This window comes from Nipponia nippon, unplaced genomic scaffold (assembly GCF_047370975.1).
Source record: "Nipponia nippon isolate SJK-2023a ecotype South Korea unplaced genomic scaffold, ASM4737097v1 scaffold_7, whole genome shotgun sequence".
NCBI lineage: Eukaryota > Metazoa > Chordata > Aves > Pelecaniformes > Threskiornithidae > Nipponia > Nipponia nippon.
This window is the reverse complement of record NW_028262391.1, coordinates 26,792,087-26,817,153: the sequence shown is the minus strand read 5'-3', so window position 1 is coordinate 26,817,153 and position 25,067 is coordinate 26,792,087. Positions and strand designations below refer to the sequence as shown.

Genomic DNA, 25,067 nt, shown 5'->3' with positions numbered 1-25,067 from the left:
TGATTTCCAGCCTCATCTTATTTGTAGGGGCTGGAGCATTGCTGACCTTGTACTAGGACAGAATCCCCTCCTGGCACTGTGCTAACACAATAAAGAAGAGATGTTCTTTTAAGCCCATGGTTCTAAATTGAAGATGTCTGTGTTTTGGTTTGGAGATGAACATGAGCATTGCTCTCTGCTCTGTCTCACTTGTTCCAGGAAGATAATTGAATCATAAAAATAGATAGCTTACTCCTGAATCACTGTTTTGCCAGACCTCTGAGCGGTGGCCGTGGTCCTATATCTCTTATGTAGCACAGTATTATCTAGAAGATTCCTGTCACAGTGGTGCCTATATGTAAACTAAATACTTGATGTTAAATTAGTTCGTTCATCCTTTTAACCTTGTGCTGTTATTTACCTAATTTGGAATCTGGTTTTCTGGTTAAGAAATACAAAGCTTTTGCTATAGAGTTTATTATAATACACTTATTCTTCTCATGTAAAACACACCTGAAATCTAAAACTTTCCTAATGCATGTTTTGTTAAACACAGAAATCCAGCAATAATGTTCGAATTAGCATGATTAATAATCCTAGTGAAGATCCAAATAGCCAAAATACACTTGTCGCTAAAGCCATATGGGCAGCTCTACAGACGCAAACGTCAAATAACGCCAAGAACTTCATCACCAAAATGGCAAAAGAAGAAATTGCAAAGGCATTAGAGGCAGGAGCCGACATCTTAGAATTTGCGGTTGGGGTAAGCATGTTTGTTGGTATTTACAAAGGCAGGGTACTTTGCTTGTTCTTCTAATGAATTTTTTAGTGTAGTATGTTCGTATGCAAAAGATGCAGTAACAATGGAAAGTAATACTGTTGGTTTTGGTGTTGGTTTTGTTTTTTGCTCTAAAAGGTAAACTTACCTAAATACAACAGTCCATCTAAAAATAAAGTAAATCCTCATAGACATCAAAGCTACGTAACTTTGAAAAGTCAAAAGGAATGCAGATTCAGGGATCTATTTAAGTGAGTCAGTTGTTTCTTGGGGGGTTAGGAGAGAACTATAATCTCTTTAAGAAGCTGAGAAATTACCATTACATTTCTTAAAGTAGGTTTAAAAAAGTTAGGCAAGAATCACTTAAGAACAGAAGAATGGAACAACTGGTCTAAATAGCAACAGTTACTAGGGCTGTGGCCCTTCAGATCTTAAGTTGTGATAATGTCTGAAGGTGACAGGCAAGAACTAGGCTTAAGACTACAAAGAAAAGGGGCCCGGGGATAAATTTTAGCAAGATATAAAGGTGGTCTTGAATGGAAACAAAAAAGGTGCATTTAAAAAAAGTGTGCAGAGGCGTACTTTTCTTCCCATTTCAATGTCAAGTATTCTTTTCTTTCAGGGTATGGATATCAATATTTTCAAAGAAGCCTTTGAATCTCCCAAGGTGGATTTTATTCTGTCCCATGCTATATATTGCAGAGACGTTCTAAAGCTGAAGAAGGGGCAGAGGGCTGTGATCAGCAATGGAAGGGTGAGATCACTCAGCAAACAGTAGAAGAGATATTCCACCGGTGGGAAGGAAGCAGCCCTTGAGCAGCAGTCTAGGGATCAGACATGGAGTCTCAGCCGTCTTTAGGTCTCAGCAGCCTTTAGGACCGCTTTGTTTGATTTATTCATTGTATGAATAACTTCCTGTGTACTGTGTGCAGTTAGTTATTGGTGTAGTGTACAAATTCAGATCTCTCAATAACAGAGTTGCCTTCACGTTGGCAGTGAACTGAGTCCAGGGGCAGAAGGGGATGATAAATTTGAATGATTGTGCTCCTTCAGTTCATTGGGCAAAATGCTGCTGTATCTGGCCCTGATCAAAGTGCCTTGGCCTCTTCCACCAGCTCTTTTTATAATAGTCACTTAGATTAGGCAAATTATGTTACAATAGTATTTCGCTTCAAATAATGAAGCCCAGCTGTGTACAGCATTCAGTTTTCGTTTGCCATCTGCTTGCTAGTTAGGAAAAAAAAAAGCAAGTTCCAGTGGCTACTGTATACTTAATGGATTAAAAATTTCAAGCAATGAGTTGCGGTATTCTATTTCTCTCCTTAGCAAAATAGCACGCGTTGTCCACGTAGCTTTTGGGCTTCTGAAGGCTCAAGGAGTGAGATTTGCTGGAGTTTTGCTGGACTACTGGAATTGGCCTGGTATTCTATTGCCCCTTCAAGATGTACCATTGCGTGTGTAATTTAATATGCCTGATTTTTGCAAACCAAGCACTCAGTGAAAATTTTAAGCATTTATTTTATGCCTTAGTCTAGGTCTCTTGGCTCTAAACAGCTAGAATTAGCTCTTAAACTCTGATGCCATTGACATTAATATCAGGTAAACAGTTGATACCCACTGAGACTTGGCTGGAGTATTTATTTAATACATCTTTGAATTTTGTTTCAGTGTAGCCTTACCTAATAATGCTGATCCCACTTTCTCTGTAGATTATTGGCCCATTAGAGGATGGCGAGATGTTCAATCAGGATGATTTCCATCTCCTCGAGAACATCATACTAAAGACATCGGGACAGAAAATCAAATCTCAGATTCAGCAGCTGGGATTTGAAGAAGATCTGTAAGTACACGTGAAGAGGCTTACAAAAAAGTGGTGGTACTCTCGATAATGTGACTTTCTGCAGCCTGGAGAAAGCTCTATCAAGTAGACTCTCAATAGGTGCATGTGTTTGTACGGTCAAGGCTCAGCTGTTCAGAAGGGCAAGTGAGAAAGGAAAAAGATGTAAAATATCTTTATTGGGTTTGAATTGCTGTAGTGGCTTTTTTGTAGTTCACAGTCTCCTGGAGGTATGGAGCTGTAACTGTATGCCCCAGATTCAGGAGGCAGTTCTGAGAGTACCGGCAACCCCTACTATGGTACGGTGCTCAGAGTTCATCGTTCTTCATTCATTATCTATATCTAGTATCAACCTGCCACGGCTGGTCCGTTACCTCGTAACGGAAGTTGGAGGAGTTGTGTTGGCTGGAGCGTTACTGACAAGCAGCAAGAAACTGGGAAAGTGCCCGAGTCTGTAGGAATTTACTACAGAACTGTTCCAGTGAACATGAAACAGTAAATGTATTGGTACTCGCTGATATCACATTCCCTGGATCACAGCAACATGGGCAGCCAACAGCCTGCTGTGTTATCTGAGGAGTTCAGGAGGTGGTTTCTTGGACCGGGGGGTCAGGGAGGGATACAGGTGGACTGAAAAAATAAAGAATGAGGGTGGTGATGCATTCTACAGGGGCTGGCTAAATTCACTGCTGTGTTGAGCTAGATGAAGTTTCATTCAAGTTTTAGTTGACTCTGGTTGGTGACAGCTTTACCAACAGAGAAGAGGTCTATATGCAGAGAAGAACTGTTTGCTGCTTGGGATGTATTACGAAGTGGTACACGTTATTACATTTATTCTTGAAAATGCTTTCTGCACTCAATTACCTTTCTGCTCCTCTAAATGGAAGAGAAGCCTAACTTTTCATTAATATTAAAGCCTTCAGACTTCCTGTGGGTTTTTCCTCCAGCTAAATCTTAACTGACAGGCTCTTTTAAACCACTTACCACCAATATGTCACGGTTTCATAACTCATATGTAGGATTACTGTGGTATTGACTTAAAAGCAGAAAGAAGGGAAGAAAATGAGACAGTGGAGTATGCTTTCTGAATCTGTTTGCAGTTCAGCTAAGTGCTGCTTGGTCTATCAATGTAAAAATTATTTTAGTAACGCATTTCACTGTCAGTACTATGGAATCATGTAAACGGCTTTTAACTTTTTAAAAAGAAACAATAGGAAAAGAGGTAGAGATAAGAAAATGAAAAGTGCTAGATAATTATTGCAAAAAGCACAGAGGTGAGCTAATCAAAAGACAGTCATCTTCAGGTTCAAAAGAACTGAAGTCCCTAGGCATGCGTTTGTGTTTTGGAGCTCCTAGCTAAGAAGATAGTTTCTCTCAGATCTAGCATTACGTTTTTCCATGATGCTGCTTGACTCTTAAAGGCTGGTCAAGTAAGTTAAGCATGAGGTCTTTTGTGCAGAAATCTTAGAATCATGGAATCGTTGAGGTTGGAAAAGACCCTTAAGATCCTCAAGTCCAACCGTTAGCCTACCACTGCCAAGTCCACCACTAAACCATGTCCCTAAGCACCACACCTACCCATCTTTTAAATACCTCCAGGGATGGGGTCTCAACCACTTCCCTGGGCAGCCTGTTCCTAGGAGGACAGGTTATAACAGCATTCCAAACACTTTTGCATCCATTGCTGTGTTGGGAATCAAAAGAGAAATAAGAGTGGAGGAAGAGGGCATAGTTTGAACACAGGCTAGTTTTGGACAGAGCAGTGTTTTGGTTTTAATGCTGCCAAAGTTTTTTGAAAGCTTTCAAAAAAATCTGCTGCATTGGAAAACACTGTAAAACCTGGCAGACTTCACCAGGCTTGTGTTTTTGGTATGAACAATTTAAACAGCTGTCACTGTAAATCTGTGAGACTTACTTAAGTCAGGAAAAGCTGACAGACCTTTAAGTATATAGTATTGCTTCTTGGCAAAGCTATGATGTACAAATCAATTTTCATTGAACTTTCAAGAGGTTTTACATTTTCAAGATTAAATATATTCTTAAAATACTAGACTGAAAATTTATGGGAATAATAAAAAGGAAGAAGTTGTCAGAAGTAATTCTCTTTTAATGATAGGACCCCTCTCAAAAGTTTCTCCACATACAGGATTGCTTCCTAGTTGTAGTGTAAAATGGGAAGACTGCTGTGACACAAGTGTTTGATCTGAATTGCTTACAGGTCTAAGAGAGGTTGGTGAAGTTCAGGAATGCAGTGCCTGTAGCATGGCTGACCCCTAAAATACCAGCTGTTCTGTAGTTGTTACAGAGTTGAACCCTTTGGTACCCTCAGTAATAAGGCTGCAACCTGTTTAAATTAATGGCAGATTAACCCTTAAATATGTTTAATTCTTCAGAGCTTGTGTAGAGAGGTAGCAAAAGTGTTAGTTTGTGTATTTGAATTCAGTCTGTCTTCTCTTTTGCTGCTAACTGGCAGAAATGTGGTAAGTACATGCATTTTCTGAGGATCTGTAAACTTTTTTTTTTTTCTTTTCAGTGCAAGTGACTTGGTAATGAAAGTGGATGCTCTTCTTTCTGCTCAACCAAAAGGAGAGGCAAGGATTGAATATCATTTTTTTGAAGAACGATACAGGTATAGGATTGCTGGCATTTGCTGAGCAATATGCTTTTCCTTGTCTTTTAATGTTCCCATGGTTTTAAGTTGCATTTAACTTAAAAAAAATAAAAAAATAAACATTCCGAGTAGCAATAGGGAAGTCCCCAACAGTTTTCAGGGCACAGTGAGATTCCAGAAATTAATTTTGTCTACCTATCTTTACACACATGTATGTATATGTGTATTTTTTTCTCTGTCTAGTTTCAGAAGGTGCATTTAGGAAGTAATTTGACTTCAGAATGAGATGGGTAGTGTTTTTCCTATGTTTATCCATACGTTTGATACTTTAAAATTGTTTTTTCTTCTGTTTAGTGCAGTTAAACTGAGACCAAAAGAGGGGGAGACATACTTTGATGTTGTGGCTATTGTTGATCCTGTGACCAGAGATGCTCAAAGACTTGCTCCATTACTTTTGGTAGGTATACAATGTTGTAATGCATTTTATGGCAATTTCAAAAAGTTGTCTCAGTTCTGTAATTTTGGAATGTTTGTCTTCCTCCTTGACTGGGTGGTGACCAATGGCCTTCTAATAGTGCGCCTGAGTTGCACAATACATTTATTAGTGGAAAAGCTAATTACACTATACTACACACTAATGAGATCATGTTTAGCTATCATGTAGATAGCTTTTAGTTTCACCATTTTAATGGTTTGGTTTGCAATAGCTTGAGGAAGAAAGTCTCTGCATCCCAAAAAGAATACCTGCAATGTGAGGGAGCAGGCAACTGTTCTTAAAGCCACCAATTAAAAGGTGGGTGTGGTAAAGCAAATAATGAGAAGGGAGGATTGGGAAATGAGCAGGTAACATGCATTCTTGAGGTCTTGTCCGTAAAAAGAGTGGTCAGCTTTCCTAGTTAGCATTTTAAGGGATGTCTTTTTCTCATTACTTTAGGTTTTGAACCAATTGATAAATATGAACCTAAGAGTGTTTATGAACTGCCAGTCCAAACTTTCTGACATGCCACTGAAAAGGTAAGCAATACATGCCAAGGTTAAAAAGAGAGCGAGCAAGAAAAACCTGTTGGAATGTGCAAGCACAGAAACATCGTCAAATGTCCTATAGGAAGTCTCAATAACTGCTTTGAGCTTGTTTATATAATAGCATGATTTCCCACAGAGAATCTGGGAATCTGTGGATAGCATGAGGTAATTCTGCTGGTTTACAAGTTGGGTGCATTTTTATTTATATAAGTTAAATAACTTACTAATCTTAATGGTTGAGTCGTGCACATTCTGGTTGGTCCTTCAAGATGAAAATTCTGACCTCTTCTAAGGTCAACACAACCTATGCTGCTTTGGACAAAGCCTCCTGTATGCAAGAGGGAATAAAAAATTTTGTATCTGGCTTCTTGCAGACATTGAAGGTCTGGGAAAGCCGATACTGTCAGCAAGTTCAACAAGAGTGAAATGTTTGCAAAGTTTGGCAGAAATATGTTCTAACATTTTCTTTCTGAAATTTCAGCTTTTATCGCTATGTTTTGGAGCCGGAGATTTCTTTCACAGCAGATAACAACTTTGCTCCAGGACCAATTGCCAAGTTTTTGGATATGCCCCAGTCTCCACTGTTCACTTTGAACCTAAATACTCCTGAGAGCTGGATGGTGGAATCTGTCAGAACCCCATATGACCTTGATAATATTTACTTAGAGGAGGTAAGACGTGTTCCTGTTACTGCATTTAAATCGTGTTGTTTTTCCAGGGCTTATTTTTGTAATAGGAAAGAAATGTAGAATTTTAAAATGCTAATAAACATAGAACTGTGCATTTTAATACCTTTTATGTTTGCAGACCCCTAAATGTTTTCTAGGAGGGATGCACGTAAACCTAAGCTCACTGACAAGAAGATTGTTGTTCTCAGTTACTCATGGATGCCTGAACCACAGGTTGAAAAATACTGTAGGCTTGAAGCAGATCCTACAGATGCTTTGAGTGTGTACATATAACATTTTAGAGTGTCCTGAGCGAGAAACAAAAACTCTTTCGTCATTAAATAACTTCTTCAATTTATTAGTTGAAAAATTCTTTCAGATTAGAGCTCCCTACAGCTAATGTCACAACTAAAAATAAGATTGTTATTTTTTTAAACTCTGTTTAGAAATTTTGAAGTAAGACCTGAGTCCGGTTCCAGTAAGTAAATTCTACTGAATTTCCCTTGCTCTGAGAAGCCACCAAGCCAGTTTCAGCTACCTGCTCATTTTCACAGCTTTTGTTACCAGCAAACACTTCTGTGGCTAACGATTAACCTCTTGCTGTTAGCAGTTAACTTTAACAGTTCTTAGAAGATCTAGAAATAGTGGGCTAGTAAGTGGTTACAAAATGCACTACACTAACGTGTTATGATGGGCACTAAAACCACATATTAAAAGTTAGAAAATCCATGTGTGATGCAAAGTAGAAAATTTTGGATTTCAGGGTGCAATGTTAAATAATAAAAGTTAAATGAGGCAGTCCAATAGTTTTTTTCCCTTGAAATAAGCCATTATTTGGTTGGCCCTGAAGACTGCCGATATATATTAAACCCAGTAATTTTCTGTGTATGATCCAGCATATGCAAAAGATGCCAGGCTGACAGCTCTGGAGGCTGAAGTCCTCTATTTATGTGCAGAATGGGTATGGCATGGGCAGTGGCAGGACAAACTTCCCCACCGATACGCCTCAACCCTGACCTCTAGAGGTGAGAGGGGTCTTCAGGCTCCAAAACCAGCCAGCCCTGGGCCCTGTCTGCCAAGACAGGCCACAGCAGCCCCAGCTGTGCGAGTGCCTCCTGCAGTACAGAAACCTGTCTGCTGCATGTGTAACAACATTGTCAAACCCTTTACAAATAGGCCTCTTGAAAAGCAACTGTCTGTCTGACCTCGTGGTCACTACAAATGTGGGTTACTTTCTCACTGAACGTTATTAGTCTCCCCTTAAGTTTGCATCTCTCTGATATTGTTTGGGAATATGATGCAGTATAGTGGTACAGTCTGATATTGCTAATCCTGTGCTAGTTATTCAGAAATCTCGGAAATTGGGTAGTTGTTGTTTGGGGGGAGGGGGTTGTTGTTTGTTTTGTTTGGTGTTTTTCTTTTTTTTATTGCTTTTCATCTCTTAACTATAAAGCCATAAATGAACCACCAAATGGCTGATACTACTACGCATTTCAAGCCTCTGATTTGCACGCCCCCCCCCTTAGATTAACTGAAAGTCTGAGAGAGAGGGGAATTAAATGCTTCAGGCATTCGAAGCACCATCCTGAGTCGCCAAATAAACAGCTGCTTTACTTTTGCAGGTGCACAATTTACAGTTCCTAACGTGCAGTCTGTTGGTGGTATAGCAATTGAACTGTCATTTTAGATGTGCAATGAGAGAAGGTGCTTTGTGAGATTAGACTAATATTTTGCTTATGTAGTGTCCTCAGGCTACATCTGAATTTAACCTGGTTTTGGGGGTTTGTCTTTTTTTCTTTCCTTTTTTCTTTTCTTGGCACTTTTTTTTGGTGTAGAAAAAAGGAATTGGTCTTTCTGACAGTACCCTAGCACACTGTAAGAGTAATGCAGAGCAAAACAAAATGTTTATTTCAGATGATAAATATTAGATGAGACTAGCTTTAAACAGATTTAGATTCAAAGCTCTGGAGCCCATCATATACCTTTTATGAGATGCCAGACTGATCACTTACTTGCCTACATTCTCCAATAAATGTTTAAAAAAAAAAAAAGTGTGAAATAGAGCAACAGTCCTTCCCTTTTCTTATCCTAGCATCTTACCAGTGGAGATCCAAATCTTTTTGGTCAGGGATGCTCTTAACAGTATGTGTGTGAATTTCATCACTCGGAGGAGCTGAGCTCTTTGAGGCTTTCTAGGTATTTGTTTAATAAAATCACTCTGGTAAAATAAAGTAAGTGTTATTTAATTATTATGGCTATTTTAGAGAGTAACTGAATCACTAAAAATGTGCATTTTAGAGCTAGTGCTGAATTCAGCAGTATCTTCTCCTTACAGGTGGATAATGTTGTAGCTGCAGAATATGAATTGGAGTATCTGCTTCTGGAAGGGCACTGCTATGATATTACTACTGGACAGCCACCTCGGGGACTCCAGTTTACACTGGGAACTTCAACCAGCCCCGTCATCGTTGATACCATTGTTATGGCCAACTTGGTAAGCTTTCGAATGAAACTGGCAACAAATTACTGGTCCTACAGTCAGCACAATCACTTGCATAAATCGCTGAGTATTTTCTAGTATGTGAGCTATGGGTATGTGGTGTTACTTACACTCTACAGTTGCTTGCACATATATCAGAACCACATCATTCCTAGCATTGATGTCTCAAACCTTGCAGTCTTTTATTCTTTTCAAGATGTAGTCCTTTCCCCTCAGCTTGCTGAGGAGGGTTTTCTGGAATATCTTAAAATGATGCCAATATTCTTAAGCAACCTCTTTCCAGGGAAGGTCAGACAGTTCTGTTTTTTCTAGACAGGGTACTCCTTAGACCATCCACTCTGGTACTGTAAGCCTAGGTGGACAGTTGTCTTGGTTTGGGACCCATTTCTTCAGGAGATCTATGGAACAAATGGAGAGAGTCATCAGGAATAACTGGTATTCTAGAAAACAAAGGAAGTGTCAAAGAATGGCAATTGCTTAATTTAGTTGAGAAAAGGTGACGGAAATCCAAGCATATGGTTGTTCCCTGCAGCTGCCTTTATAAGTTAGCTGCGTAAGGGATCAATCTGTTTTCAGTGTTCACACTGGGCAATGAGAGAGGTAATGGACTGAAGTTATGCGAAGGGAAGTTACCCACTGGAGTATTTTCTTGATATGTAATGTTAGTGAAAAACTGGAATAAATTGCCTATTGTGGTTTTTGGAATCTTTAAATGTATTACAGAAAAAGCAAGGAAGAAATATTCACTGATGCTAAATATTTATTTTAAAGTTCTGACACTCATTTTCTACTTCTCTGCGCCTTTTCTTAGCCAAAGTATATCCTATAATGATGTAATATTTGTTATTGTAGAAATGATGATGACCCTTATTTTATGTGTGATCACATTGTGTGTGTGTATGTTGGGGAGTAAAGCTTAATGGCTTGGAGGTGTCTTTTTTTCTAATTAGTTAAACCAAAGTGTATGTACCATAGTGCTGTGTGTGGGAATCCTCTTCCTCAGCTCAGTGTCTGTACTGTGAAGGAGTATGAAGAGACCAGGAACATGCCCTGTGGGGTTTTGTTGTTGTTTGTTTGTTTGTTTGTTTTAAAGCAGACTGGTTCACATACGGAATTGCATGCATTTGGGGTCACTGTACAAAACTGGATGGGACACTGAAGTGTCACTACAAATGTTTACATCTTCTATAGGTCTAATAATCTAAATCACAGAAGAAAATATTCAGATCTGGAACCTGAAATTTCAACAAGACTTGTACACAATATTTGAATTTCACATTGTAATTTTTTAAGTTCTGTAGAAGAGAGATCTTGTAACATACAAATTATGTTACTATTTCCTGTGTTAGCTGAAGTACCAGTCTGTAGAGCTTCCAAATGGATTTAAATTGTGTAGTTACTAACTAGTATTTTGTGTAGTTACTAACTAGTGTTTTGAAATTCACTCACTCCTTCACAAAGGCAAACTTTTGCTGAAAAAACTTGGGGATTGCACTGTTCCCATCAGGACACCCTGAAGACTTTACGTCATCTAACAAATAGTGCTGGACCTTTTCATACTCCTGTCTCTTACGGGGGGGGGAAAAAACCTAACAGCTATTTTGAATGGAACTTCTGGGGTTTTTCTCCTGTCCTCTGGGTTTTTTTAAGGTCTTATGGTTATGTTAATCAGCTGGCTTACAAATAATTATTTTCAGATATAAAACAGTGGGTCAAAATACATGACTTAAAAACTTGTTTTTCTACCTTTGCGCTTTCTGGAAACTGACAAATATTCTTCTTGCTTTACAGGGTTACTTCCAGTTAAAAGCCAATCCTGGTGCATGGACTCTGAGACTCAGAAAGGGCAGATCTGAGGATATCTACAGAATCTACAGGTACGACAGTATAAGAAATACTTTTAATTTTTTTCTTGTGAAACTTTTGAAGTAGGTAGGCATTGTAACATGTAAATCTAACAGTTCCCTTGGCAAAGTGTAGTGAACTGAACAGCAAATTACATTTCATACTGAACATCAGTTATGTGAGATGAAATAAATTAATTAATTTTAAAAACCCAGTAAGGGTGTATTCCAATACATATATTTGTTACTTTGTTGCGTGTCTCAAACCTGTTTCACAGTGCTAAGGTTTAATACCATGTAGAAAAATGGGTAGAAGAAATAAAGAACATATTTCTGCTTTGTAGTGAAGGTCAGTATTTTACTGTATTTTCAGCCATGATGGCACAGACTCTCCACCTGAAGCTAGCGAAGTTATTGTTGTTCTCAACAACTTCAAGAGCAAAATTATTAAAGTGAAGGTGAGTTTAAAAACTGGAGTTGCTCTTAAAAAAAGACTGTTTGACCAATAGTGGGGAAGAAACTTTGATTAAGGCCTGATGATCCCTTCCTACAAGCATACATTTGAGGCAGTGTCCTGGTTTCGGCTGGGACAGAGTTAATTTTTCTTCCTAGTAGCTGATATAGTGCTGTGTTTTGGATTTAGTATGAGAAGAATGTTGATAACACACTGATGTTTTAGTTGTTGCTGAGCAGTGCTTACACTAAGTCAAGGACTTTTCAGCTTCTCCTGCTCTACTGACTGAGAAGGCTGGAGATGCACAAGAAGCTGGGAGGGGGGCACAGCCAGGACAGATGACCCAAACTGGCCAAAGGGATACTCCATACCATATGCTGTCATGCTCAGTATATGAACTAGGGGAAAGCTGGCCAGGGGGCCACTGTTTGGAGGCTGGCTGGGCATCGGTTGGTAGGTGGTGAGCAATTGCATCGTGCATCACTTGCGTTGTACATTCTATTATTTTTTTTTTTTTTTCCTTTCAATTATTAAGTTGTGTTTATCTCAACCCACAGATTTTTTTTCACTTTTACTCTTCTGATTCTCTCCCCCATCCCACCAGGGGCGGAGTGACCGAGCAGCTGTGTGGTGCTTAGCTGCTGGCTGGGGTTAAACCACGGCAGGCAGTTTACACAAAGTTCACATCACAGTATCTATAATGCAGAGAATTATCTGTAGACTTGGTTTTGTTTTTTTCACCCAGGCGAGAATGACATGTAACTGCTGTTCCTTTTATATGCCCATGAGAAACAATTATGCTCACATTTTACTGACTCAGTAGTGCTTATGACTTAAGAAAAAACCCATCAGTTTTGTATGTCCCATAAATCTAGTAATAAACATTCAGTGTATCCATTGACTCAGTATTTTATCTGTTGCAGACAAATTTGACTAATCTTGTAATAAATTTTCTGTCACTCTGATTAAGAGTAGGCAAGAATACATTAAAAAAAAAAAGGTAAATCAGTAATCAACTGTTTGTTAGGGTTGCCTATCAGGTAATGACATAGCTGAAAAGTTTGAGGACAACTGATAGATAAGTGATGGTTTTAACACATCTGGTTCACACTTCCTCACAGGATTTACTTGTGCTAGAGTTAATTCTGGGACATTTTGCTGATTTGCTGCTTTGTCTATGTATCTGCTTTGGAGTCTCAATGGCCAATAATACCTCTTAGAAACAAAGTGGTGTTGAGGTGTTGTGTTGGGTTTTGCAGGGGAGTTGTTTTGTTTGAGGGTTTTTCTTTGCCAGTGTCCATCATCAAGGATGGTCACTAAACACCTCTTAGCAGAGCATTTTAACCATCTAGACTAACATGCCTTTGGTGTCTGAAAACAGCTTTGGAAATTGTTCTGAAGATGTCAGTTCACTACTGAGCTGTTTCTCCAGACAACGTAGGTTACCTGTCAGCTCACTGGACATAATTCAAATGGACACAAGCAGAGCCAGTGTCAAAAGAACACTCCATAGCTGTTTGCCCAGTATGTGGTTCCACTCACTAAAGCAATGTTATGCTTTACAGGTTCAGAAAAAACTAGATATGATGAATGAAGATCTACTAAGTGATGGTACCAGTGAGAATGAATCTGGATTTTGGGAATCTCTCAAATGGTAAAACTAATTCAGTAATAACCTGCAAGTCTCTTGAAACTGGAAAACTATTTCATGATACAGTTAGGTCTGTGATATTCCACAGCCATCTATTAAGACTGCTTGAATTTAGGTCTTGCTAACTCCTTATCTTTCTCAGGACCCCTCTGTTTCTAGAGAACTGAGCTACTGCTTTGCATCTGCTTACCTTCCCTTACCCCCAGTGCTACCTGGGAGCCTGAAAAGATTCCAGGAGCTGCATCTCAGCCAGAAATCTTTCAACTGAATAGAAGTTCACATATAAGCTATTGGGTCTTCCATGTCTCCTGACCAACGTGGGGACGACGACACCAAACCCCGCAGTGTACTATATTAAACCAACACTGTAGCAATTTGTAATCTGTTGCACTTTTTCCTATATAGCTGGGCCTTCCTATCTTGTCCTTTATATAAACACATTTGTCCTTTCAGGGGATTCACAGGAGGACAAAAGAATGAAGATGTGAAACAGGATAAAGACGATGTACTAAATATATTCTCTGTGGCTTCAGGACACTTATATGAAAGATTCCTACGGTTAGTTCAGAATTTATAATCTAGGGGTCTCAAATGGTAGAGGTGCCCTGCTTTCCACAACGAAAAAGGTTAGAATTTGCAAGAATATTAAAAAAAAAAAAATTCAACATCTCAGAAATTCTCTAGATTTTGCATCTACTGTATTATAGGAACTTTTGTCCGCATAACATTCATATGTTCAAAATAGACTTAGTTTAATAGATGGTATGTTGCTGTCCTAGAATTTTCTCGCTACAATATAACCAAATATAAATGTATTGTTAAGAAGTAATAGAATAAGTCATAGCTGCTTTGAAAAATAAACTTCTTTTCTCAAAGGACTGTGAAAGCCAACAGGTTGTATATTCTCTGACTAGTTAAAGTACATAGATATTTGGGGTTTAGTAATTTTTTAGATAAAATTAAGCGATTTGCAATAGGCTGAAGCTACCTGCTTTTTCTTCATGCGTGAAGATCAGTTACCCAACACATAACTGCAGTTAGTCTAATAATGTAAAACAGCAATTTGTAATCTGTTACACAGCTGATCTCTAGTGGGTGGCAGTTGTTGCTGTAAATGCTTTATTTTTTTTTCTTTTGATAGCATAATGATGTTGTCTGTGCTGAAACATACTAAGACTCCTTTGAAGTTTTGGTTTCTGAAGAACTACTTATCGCCTACATTCAAGGTTTGTTACTAATTATAAATTTAATTCTATTGTGGGGAAAAGTAAAAAAAAAAAAAAGTTGCAACTTACGCATCATACTATTGTGTAAACATATGTACAGTTACGTGTCTGTATAGCTTCTATTTTGACAAAGCATCAAGTTGGTATAAACTGGTGGTTCTTTCTAGAAAGCTTTGAGAAATGACAGGTTGACAGTGGACTCACACTGAAGGTAAATATTTAAGAGAACAGCACATACTAGGAAAATCATACTTGAAAGAATCTGAACTTTTTTTTTGTGACTTGCACAATAATGGTGTAGATTTTAAGAGGAAATTCAGGGCTATAAACTTACATCTAATACATAAGGGTTGAAAGATTATAGGAAAAAACCTACCAGAGAAGCAGCGCCTATGACTAGGTACGGAGAGAGCTTCATAAGAGGAGACATTAAAGCCACATTTCAGACTGACTAGAGTACGTGAGCGGTGCATGGTAGAGAGTGACGTGGGCCGTAGACGAGTATACCTCCAAATACTTATCAATTACATGTGATACATCATAAAACAAACAGCAGGATTCGAAACAGAACCCAGAGGTAAATGGACGTCAAAACATTCAGGAATTTGCAACTTGTAACATTTGATATTAGGAAGTAGCATTTCTTAGAGAATCTTGCCTGTTCCGCATGCACTCAAGGGGAAATAATTGGCAGTGTCCTCATTGCTGCAAACATGGGCTGTGCTGTGACTCTGCTGTTGTCAGTCACCTCTTGGGGTGGTGCAACAATCTGCCTCCCCCCTCCCTTCCTAATGGCTGTGTTGTACCAGCATTCCTTGCCTAAACCTGTACTCTCCCAGTGTCAGAGGAAGGCTCACAGCGGAGAGTGTCAACTGATTTGACAGTGGGCCAAGTTGTTCTAGTAAAAAAATCTCTCCCAATTCTTTTCTCTCATTTTATTATTGCCATTTACACTGCTTTGTACAGGCCTAAATAATAATTCTCCCATCTGTGAAATTTTACGATTTGAGTAATGCATTCTTTTAAACTGATCTATAGATCACCATAAAAAGGTTTCTAAGTAATTGTGTGGGGAAAAATGCCAGAATATTTACTTGTCTTATAATAGTTGGCTTTACAATTTGTACTGATTGTTCAGTTTGGGGTTATGTCTTTGTTTGAAGTAACAATGAAACTGTAGTTCTTTGTGGTATTTAATTTTCTAAAGTTCTATGCTTTATTATAGGACTTAAGTCTATCTCTTGTAGTGCACTTTTCTTTTACCTGCAGAGGAACAAAGAACTGAGATAAGCTACTTTCTTCCCCCTCCCTCTGCAGGAGTTCATCCCATACATGGCAGAGAAGTATAATTTCCAGTATGAACTTGTCCAGTATAAATGGCCACGCTGGCTTCATCAGCAAACGGAGAAACAGCGTATCATCTGGGGTTACAAGATCCTCTTTCTAGATGTGCTCTTCCCATTAGCTGTTGATAAAATCCTGTTTGTGGATGCTGATCAGGTAACACAGAGGTTGGAATTACTTGATCTTTTGCTTTTCTCTTTTTCTGTTTTTCTTTTCTCTAAGAATAGTATGTTCTTGAATACAATTTCTGTGTTATTGGAAAGGTTCCAAGCTTGAGCCCTTTGCAGGCATGACTGAAGGCTGATTCTGTAACTGTAGCATGCTTCAGTGAGTGCTGTTTTTTGTGCCTGTTCCCACAAAGATTGGTTTTGTTGGCCTGTCTTTTAGTTTTGTCTGGTTCCTCATTCACTCACTGTCATTCCAGCTAGTTTGCCAAATAGATTCTTGTTTCACCCTTCCATTTTTCCAGTTCTGTCTGTTCTCCCAGCCTGCAGATCACTTACCACATACAGTATTTTCCTAAGTCACCAAACACCCTCCTCCTCCCACTCACCCCTGCTTTCAACTTGGCCAGGTCTGAGTGGCTTTCAGAGGAGCGAGGAGGCAAATCCCTTGTGCGTGAAGCCATGTCCTGCTGCCAAGCAAATGAACGGTGTCTATAAGGCTTTGTATGTGCTTATTGCCTGAACGGTTTGAAAGTACAGGATGCATGTGCAATGAGAACTGCCAAAAATACTCCTTCAAAAACATATATGAAACTGAGAAGTACAGATTATCGACACATAAGTATAAAATGCCTGAGGTGTTTTGGCATATGTACAGTATGATCCCATGTCAGTTAAAACCATTACAACTTATGCTAAACTATCACCTAGGATAAATTTCCAGCTATGCTGTTCTTATTTTAGGCAGGTTTTGCTCTGTTTATAAAAGAGACAGTAATGCATTTTTTCCCCACCAGAGTGGTATTTTTAGAGTAGTATTACTGCCACATCATCTGTGTCAAAAAGACATCAAAAAGCCTTCATCCCTGAAGGGTTTGCAAACTTTCAAGAGGAAAGGATACAAAGGATCACAGTAGAGTTCATGTATAGTGAGAATTCTTCAACAATTTGGCACTTCAGCTGTCAAACCAACCCCTATCAGATTATTTTAAGTTCTGTTTTAGTTGCTCCAGCTCTAAGGGCAGGAGAGACAACGCCTTTTGTGATGTGTTTTTGTACTACATATACATAATGCAAAAGACTGCAGAGCATAACAGGTAATTCTTCCTTTAATTGTTTGCTCAGTCTGAACTAAATCCTGACCACCATTTCAAAATAACCCATGGCAGGCTTCTACAAATAATAATATAATGTCCTTTCCCTTCAGATTGTGCGCACAGATCTAAAGGAATTAAGAGATTTCAATCTAGATGGTGCTCCTTATGGATACACTCCGTTCTGTGACAGTCGAAGAGAAATGGATGGCTACAGGTTCTGGAAATCGGGATACTGGGCAAGTCATTTAGCTGGAAGAAAATACCACATCAGGTACTGAAGAATTCAGTTTTTTCAAAATAGAGGGAGAAAGCTTTTGCTACTACTTAGAATTAGCAGAAAACTGGCTGAGGTATACAACGCTGCAGTGAACCACTTTTTGCTTACTGTTGCCTCTTCAAGGTTCCATTGCCTATGGTCCATTTGAAGCACTAGGGACACTGAAGTTACTTTCAGTATGCTACAACTTTTACAGATGAAGAACTGAAGCGTTAAAAGAACTGAACTATTAACTAATCAGACATCTTCATTTGTTAATAACAAATGTTGGAAGAAGGGACTGCATGACAGCAAAGCTAAGATTGATTTGTTGAAAATATTTTTCGTACGTGCCATGACCTTGTTAGAACTGCTTTCCTGCATCGTATTAGATAATTTGATGTACTGCCACCAAGAGATTGTTTTAGCATGTTATATCTAGGGGTCTACTGGGGCTGCAGCAAGTTACTCATCAGTCACATGCCATTACTAATTGTGTCATCTCTGTGTAGTGCTCTGTATGTTGTGGATCTGAAGAAGTTCAGAAAGATAGCAGCTGGAGACCGACTCAGAGGACAATATCAGGGTCTTAGTCAGGATCCTAACAGTCTGTCCAACCTTGATCAGGTGTGTTTTTATTGTGTTTGTTTTGTTTTGTTTTACTGGGGTATGATGGCAGGTTGGGACCTCTCCTTTCCTGGCCAAATTTCAATCACAGCCCGGTGCCAGTGGCAGTCCTGTTATGCCCTGCCTTCAAATGAGGCAGGTATTGATAGCATCAAATGTAACTGGTGGGTAGAAACAACACCTTCCCCTTAAATGTCTTACTACCAAGTTTTCCAGTATACTCCAAGACAAATACATAACACAACTGGGTACTTGTTTCTTGAGCTATCCAGCTCTGAGTGCTTTACTGTGTACTGACTTAATTACATGGAAATAAGGCTTGTACTGTGGCGGATGCCAAAAATAACACAATGGTTTTAATCAATTGAGAATAGTCTTCCAAACTGGTCCAGTACAGATTTGATACTGGATTCATATTGCTGCTTTAATACTGTTTGCTAAATTACTAATTTTCAACAAAATAAGATTAACAGTTGTAGTATGCAGGTTTTTTTTCCAAAGGACTTTGGAATGGAATGAAAGGTTGATTCATCACTTTTTATTTGCACTGGAAAAAAAACTCTTTACAAAAGTTAAACTTCTCAATACTATCTGCTTGGGGAGGTTGTTCCTCTGACCTTGCACCCTCTGGAAACTGCTACTTACTCTTATTCTTCACAACAGGATTTGCCTAACAACATGATCCACCAGGTGCCAATTAAATCACTCCCACAGGAGTGGCTGTGGTGTGAAACATGGTGTGATGATTCCTCGAAGAAGAGAGCAAAAACCATTGATCTGGTAAGTACAGTATGGCTCCGTCATTCTTATGTTACAACAATATATAGTGACCAATTTTAGAGGCGCTTCCCTGCCTCAGATCTAGGCACCTCATCCTGTATTGTTACATAAGTGTTTTCAGCACTTCAGTGTTTTCCTTTAGCTTCTACGTTTCTTTTACCTGGAGTAGTGGTGGTGTTATGAATTTGGAAAGAGACTTTACACTGTACTCTAGCTAAAATACAGGCATGTGGTGTTCATGAACAGCAGATTAATTCCACCAGGGGGAAGCATACCTCTATTCAGTAAATAAACCTTTTTTTCGCATTAAGTATCTGATCAGTTTGTATGTTTTGTTTGCAGTGTAATAACCCAATGACCAAAGAGCCCAAGTTGCAAGCAGCGATGCGTATAGTTCCAGAATGGCAGGACTATGATCAAGAAATCAAACTGCTCCATAGTACTTTCCAGAAAGAAAAAGAAACGGGAACACCAGCTAAGATGCCAGGACAACACACACATGGTAATCTTTCTGACTTCTTCCCTACTTCTGTGACTTTCTTCCTCCCTCTTTGGGCTGGGGTTAGGTTGCATACTGGTTCACTGTAAGCTTGCACCATGCAAAGGCTTGCATGGAGGATCTGTTAAATAATCTGTATATTTTAATGGGACAGAAAGGCCTTGCTGAGTGAGGCTGGTGTAACTTAACCTGATTCTGAAACTTAGAGAACAGAGAGCTATATTGCATACTTGTTCCAATTCTGTTAAAAGACCCTCACTGTTCCTGCAATTTTATGAGCTTGGCCTTATCTTAACCCTTAATTAAAGTGCTGCTATACGCAATGGATATGAATTGTTCTTCAGTCACCGGTAACCTTGCAAAGAACAAGTCTTTGGGGTTTATATACTAATTTTCAAACCAATCTGCCAATTGAGGCAGCTGGAAACGGAGTGCTCATTTTTCTCTCCTCTTCTACAGATCCAGCAGCACATGTGGAATTATGATCCATGGAGAAAAATTCAAGTTAGACTGTTTCATAGACAATTTTTATATTGAAAGCTAGTTTTTTCCGGTATGTCTGCAAAACTGCTGAATAATTGAATGGGATGATGTATGCATTTTTATTACTTGCCTTTGGGTTAATTTCTGCATATGAAATAGGATCTGGATTGCTGGAATTAGCATTACTGTTTTTTTGCACCTGTGGTGGAGATGAAAGAGCCCATGATGGAATTTAGCATTTCAGAAACAAAACTTCAAAATCCACTGGAAAAGCTACAGCCTGTTCCTTCAGCTGTTGCTACCTCTGCCACTGATGAAGATCCTGTTAGCCTCAGATCTAACTCGAGAGCCTGGAAATCGCAGACCCATTAAGCCGTTGGCTAGAACATAAGCCCTAACCTCAACTGACGGAGAGGATTTTTCCAGGTAACATTAAAAGGCTCAGAATCATGCCCTCAGTTTGGGATACTGTTTTATCTGCAGGTTTTCAAATGGTTGGAAATCATTCTCAGATTTGTTCAGTATGCCCTTGATTTTGTAACAAGTCCAGCATTACTTAGATTTTCTATTTCCTTTCTTCATTTATTGCCCAACTTTTGAAGGTTTGACTTAATGTCAAGCTACCACAATCTGTTTAAATGCCCATCCAAATACAAATGCCCAAGCCTACAAAGTGAGCAGAACATTGAATTTGACAGCTCAGTTCATCCTAGCCCATCTGACTTGAATCAAACTGCCCTCCTTCCTTCCCGCTCAAAGTTTAAATCAGTCTGCAAAACTGGCAGGGCCTTACTATTGCTGTGTTTCACTGATTCATGAATGTTTTTTGTTTATGAAAAAATCTGTGGAAGCTTAGAAGTTTTTCATCATGTAAATTTCATTAACTTTATTTTTCTTCAAACACAGATGTTGTCACATCAATAAAAACTTTGGAGTTCTTGGGTCTTAAGCTGTAGTTCACACTCAGTCGTTTGATCATCCTTTTTGCTTGCACATATTACGGTCCTAATTTGATATTGGGGTTTCTCAATATTCCACTTGCATTTGTTTTCATTCTGTGCACAGACAAGAAACCATTTTCCTGTGAGGATTAAGTACCCTGGGCTAGTTTCATAATTCATATTCATATCTTAATTTTTAAAGATGATACTGCTATAGTTCTGTTATGAACATACCAATTAAAAAAAAAAAAAAAAACCACAACCCTCAAACCCTGTTTCCCTTATTCTGTAGGATTATTGTCTGTTCCCTAGAACACTGAGAAGTTGAAGAGTTGAAATGGAGGAACTAAAGTAGTATTTCTAGTACTAAAACATAGCTCCCTGTGCACTGCTTCTTTAGAAATCCAAACCGGGATCATTTCTGCCTCCCATATTTTTATACAGGTAAATGTCCTGGGCTGTAAGAGCTTCACACTAAAGACAATCCTGACTTAAGATATTCTTAATAATTATTGTATTATATATCCTATAAATGTTTTGGAGGAATCTGAAGAACAGTTTAAACACAATAACTGCTGTCTAACGGGGCAACTGAACAGAAAAGCAGCTCTTCTCCAGCCAGCTCAAGAAAGGGCCCAAATTGCTAACCCAAACTCTTAAAAAAAAAAAATGTTAAAAGAAATAGCCGGGATCCCTTAAACACACATTGCTGGCACTGTTGTCAAGGTCAGTAAACTAACCAGTAACACTGCACATACACTTCCTGTGAGTATCAAAAGTGGGTAATTCTAGAAAGGTATTGGAAAGGACAGTTTATAATCTCCCCCTCTCCAGAGGGAAAGCTATTCAAACATGGGGGGCTGGATATCAAGCCGTGAACTTACAGAGTGTAAGTTATCAGCTTAGGTATTTTCTACTTTGTGGGTTTTTACATTCAGTCAGCCTCCCTGATGCTCTGTAAATTACTAGTGGCTTATGCGTCCCATCAAAACTGTTCCAGTTAAGGATAAGCAGACTTACACTAGGAGGATTTTTTTCCTAGTGTAAAAAACCAATAATGTGCCTGCCAACAAATTGAAGTAATTATTTACTCTGTTAATTAGCCTATTTTAAACAGATAATACAGCACATGTAAGATTTCCCTTTCTGTGTTCAGCTACAAACCACTTATGCCTCTTTGGAGCACATGGAATGGCACAGGATCAGGTGGGCAGCAGCTGTACACCGCAGTTCACCAGGGATGCACGGGGCAGTAGAGGAGGATCACTTAGGACGGATGGTGTGTGGGTGGGGAAAGAATCTGCCCAAGCCCTCAGAACAAGAAAAGTGCAAGTTTTCTGCGAAACAAGACCCTCTCCTATCTAGAACTATATTTGGCTTCACTTTTTTTCCAATATTATTAGAAGCCAGAAGATAGAGAATAAAGTAACCTCTTAAATTCAGCACAATATTTACAATGCCTTCTTTGGAGCTGAATAGTGAGAAAATATTTTTAAAGTAAATGTCAGTTACAGAATTATTTTTTTTTAATTATGCTCTTCCATTCTAATAGTTAATGTATGCACTTAAACACCCACACTGCATCCTTTTTTTAAATTATAAGATCTAGCAAGCTATGGAGAATATTTTTGTTCCCTCTGATTAACAGAGACTATGCTCTTCTGTTCAGTTCTTATTAAGAAAGAAAAAAATAAATCTAACTCACACTTGATATGGAAAGAAACCAGAAACGTGTATTGTGAGATTTTGTATGTTTCTTTTGCAGTACTCTTAAGAGTCCTGTACCTGTTCTCAAGTACATTATAAAATGCACGTGGTACTAATCAGTCTGAATGTGAACTACTCCAGTTTTTCCTGGGAAGCCACTATTTATTTGCACATAAGAATAACAATCACAGAGGAGAACAGTCACTTATTTTGGATCTGTGCATATGCTTGCTTGTAGTGCCCAACTGGGCCTTAAAAGAAAAATCTTTTGACAGCTCCATCTAGAAAGAATCTCAGAGTAAGATGATTACTGAAATAGTTAATGAAATCATACCACTGATGGCCTGTTCCTGTAAACTGTAAGACTGATAAGAAAAAAAAGAAAATGGAGATTACAGAGGTCACAACATAATTTTGCATCCCTCAGACTAGAAAGGCCACTTCTGTGGCTGAGTGATGACACCGTTCCCAATCTCTGGATACAAGCAGCTTGTCCTCTGGGTGAAAAGTTCACACTGAAACTTGATTTCAAAAGGAGGATTTCACTGCCTTACTAGAAAACAAATAACAGAAGTATGTTTTTAAGAGTTCTCTTTCATTTAGCTATTGGGGGATGGGTTGTAAAGGAAATGAAAGGGCCCTCATTACATGTACAAAGCAGTAAATATCCAGTCACAATCTTAAGAACCAAATTTTTTTTTTTAAATAAACTGTTTGGCATATCCAAATCCTCTGTAATCTGTTCAAGAATATACCATAATTCAGTGTGGCACTGATACATACTGACCCAAGATATTGGGAGTTATTCTCTACTGAATGTTACCTGAACTGAGATTACAGTGAGTTTCCCAGTATAGTGGCAACAATAAGATCTGTCTAAGATAATAAAGCCTCTTCTGTTCTTTACCCATGCCTCTCATGTCAATTACTTTGGGTCTGATAACTGATGTTTTAATGGAGTTGCTTAGAGTACATTTTTCACTTATTCTTGTATGCAAGTGTTAGGATACCGTTGGAAAGCTTCTAGAAGGGAAAAGTAAAGAGTTCTTCCTCCAAGTCGGTCTTGTTAATCATGGTATTAAAGTAACCCCTAAACTGAGACTCTTCTGTTAAAGAAACAATAGAAATATTTTACTTTAAGGTAGATTTATATTTTTTTCCTAACTCTACCTACTATTAATAAAAAAAAGGTGCTTCTATGTCAGTTTTCTTAATTTGATTAAGTTTTACACTGATACATTCATAGTAAGCACTCAAGAGAAGTTAGTGTTTCTCAAATAATGCCTGCAACTACAAAGCTGTGTATGGGTCTCTTTCAGAGTTGGGAATGAATTCGAAACTCCTATGCTCAAGCAGAGCATCTTTATTATTCAAAGAGCTATGAAATAGACAGTTTCACACAGAAAGCTCAGTTGAATGCCATAGGAATACGTATTTGGTTTCCTACAGTTGGCTGTGAACTTGCTCAGGTTTGGAAAATGCAAACAAATCCTAGGAGACAACTAAAAGGGGAACAGGAAGCAGCCAGAAAGAATAAATACATGCCATATGCCTCTTGCCTCCTCAGCCAATAAGGGAATTTGCACCACCCCCCACTTCTAATTTTCAAAGTACATATTTAAGCATGTGACTGTACGTCGATACATGGTCTTACGTCTGAGACTGATTTCCCTCCACCCCCAAAGAGCTAGCTTAAATGAGAAACTCTGATGGCTGCAGAGGGAATGGAAAAAGTAGTTTTGAATCTTTTTCTACAAACCCCAATTTTAAAAATTGTATTAGCCTGAATACAACAGATGTTTTTGATGGCCAAAGCATCCTGTTCCCCTCCACCCCCACCCTATCAATACATGCCTGTAACTTCAGCCCTACAGCATATATAGCTCAATGTAGACGTGTCAGGAAGCACATTCCTCCAGCTGGGACTGTCACACCACACGGTGCAGGATGTCTCCTTCACTGCTGTAACACACCAAGGGCAGCTGCTGTAGAAGCCCACCGTGTTCTGGCTTGTCTCGACTTCTTGCCACATGTGCAAGGCATTACTCAAGGGTGTCCAACCTGCCCCTTCACTTTCTTGACAGCAATCTTAAAAGCAATTCCCAGCACCTGTGTCTAGCTCTCATCAACAAGCAGCTTTTCCAGTGCAAGACTTACTGCCCTGCTCCGAATTAATAGCCTAGGGAGACTCAGTCATCACAGTGCACGAGAACACAGAGGCTCACGTGGGGCCTGTCCACCCGACCCTGTGCTGAGGCTGTAGCTGTAGTCTGCGCTACAGGCAGGTACCACTGTGTCCACAAGGCAGTCCCATACCAATGGGTATCACCAGCTGCTGCATTATCACCTATGGATGTGCTCTTACAGCATCAGAACAAGTTCCTGCCACTCTGCCTTTCTTCAGCCTGAAATGTCTTTCACTGCAAACAAGTTACACCTAAATTTCTGCTCAGTCACTCTACGTACTAGTTAATGGCATTCAGGAGATCTTGGGGGGGGACAATGACAGGAATGGGGGACTGATACAGGGAAGTTACAACAAGGAACAGAAATGCAGTTGAGGAAAACCCACTTTGCTTCTAGCTTGTTTTAATTAGG

The 25,067-nt window shown here is 39.0% G+C and overlaps 1 protein-coding gene across 6 annotated transcripts in view; it reads left to right on the top strand.

The window, feature by feature from the left end:
* The window catches only part of UGGT1 (UDP-glucose glycoprotein glucosyltransferase 1), a 51,278-nt gene extending 27,903 nt beyond the window's left edge, over nt 1-23,375 (top strand). For all 6 annotated transcript variants that reach the window (XM_087738460.1, XM_087738461.1, XM_087738455.1 and 3 more), the window contains 19 exons: nt 536-742; nt 1,380-1,511; nt 2,467-2,597; nt 5,128-5,223; nt 5,560-5,662; nt 6,140-6,219; nt 6,710-6,899; nt 9,232-9,390; nt 11,188-11,273; nt 11,614-11,698; nt 13,260-13,348; nt 13,799-13,903; nt 14,487-14,571; nt 15,889-16,071; nt 17,287-17,447; nt 17,945-18,059; nt 18,723-18,839; nt 19,182-19,341; nt 19,798-23,375. In XM_087738460.1, coding sequence (XP_087594586.1) covers nt 536-742; nt 1,380-1,511; nt 2,467-2,597; nt 5,128-5,223; nt 5,560-5,662; nt 6,140-6,219; nt 6,710-6,899; nt 9,232-9,390; nt 11,188-11,273; nt 11,614-11,698; nt 13,260-13,348; nt 13,799-13,903; nt 14,487-14,571; nt 15,889-16,071; nt 17,287-17,447; nt 17,945-18,059; nt 18,723-18,839; nt 19,182-19,341; nt 19,798-19,823 — 2,310 coding nt within the window. In that variant the 3' untranslated portion in view covers nt 19,824-23,375. The remainder of the gene's footprint in view (nt 1-535; nt 743-1,379; nt 1,512-2,466; nt 2,598-5,127; nt 5,224-5,559; nt 5,663-6,139; nt 6,220-6,709; nt 6,900-9,231; nt 9,391-11,187; nt 11,274-11,613; nt 11,699-13,259; nt 13,349-13,798; nt 13,904-14,486; nt 14,572-15,888; nt 16,072-17,286; nt 17,448-17,944; nt 18,060-18,722; nt 18,840-19,181; nt 19,342-19,797) is intronic.
* The last annotated feature ends 1,692 nt before the right edge of the window (nt 23,376-25,067 follow it).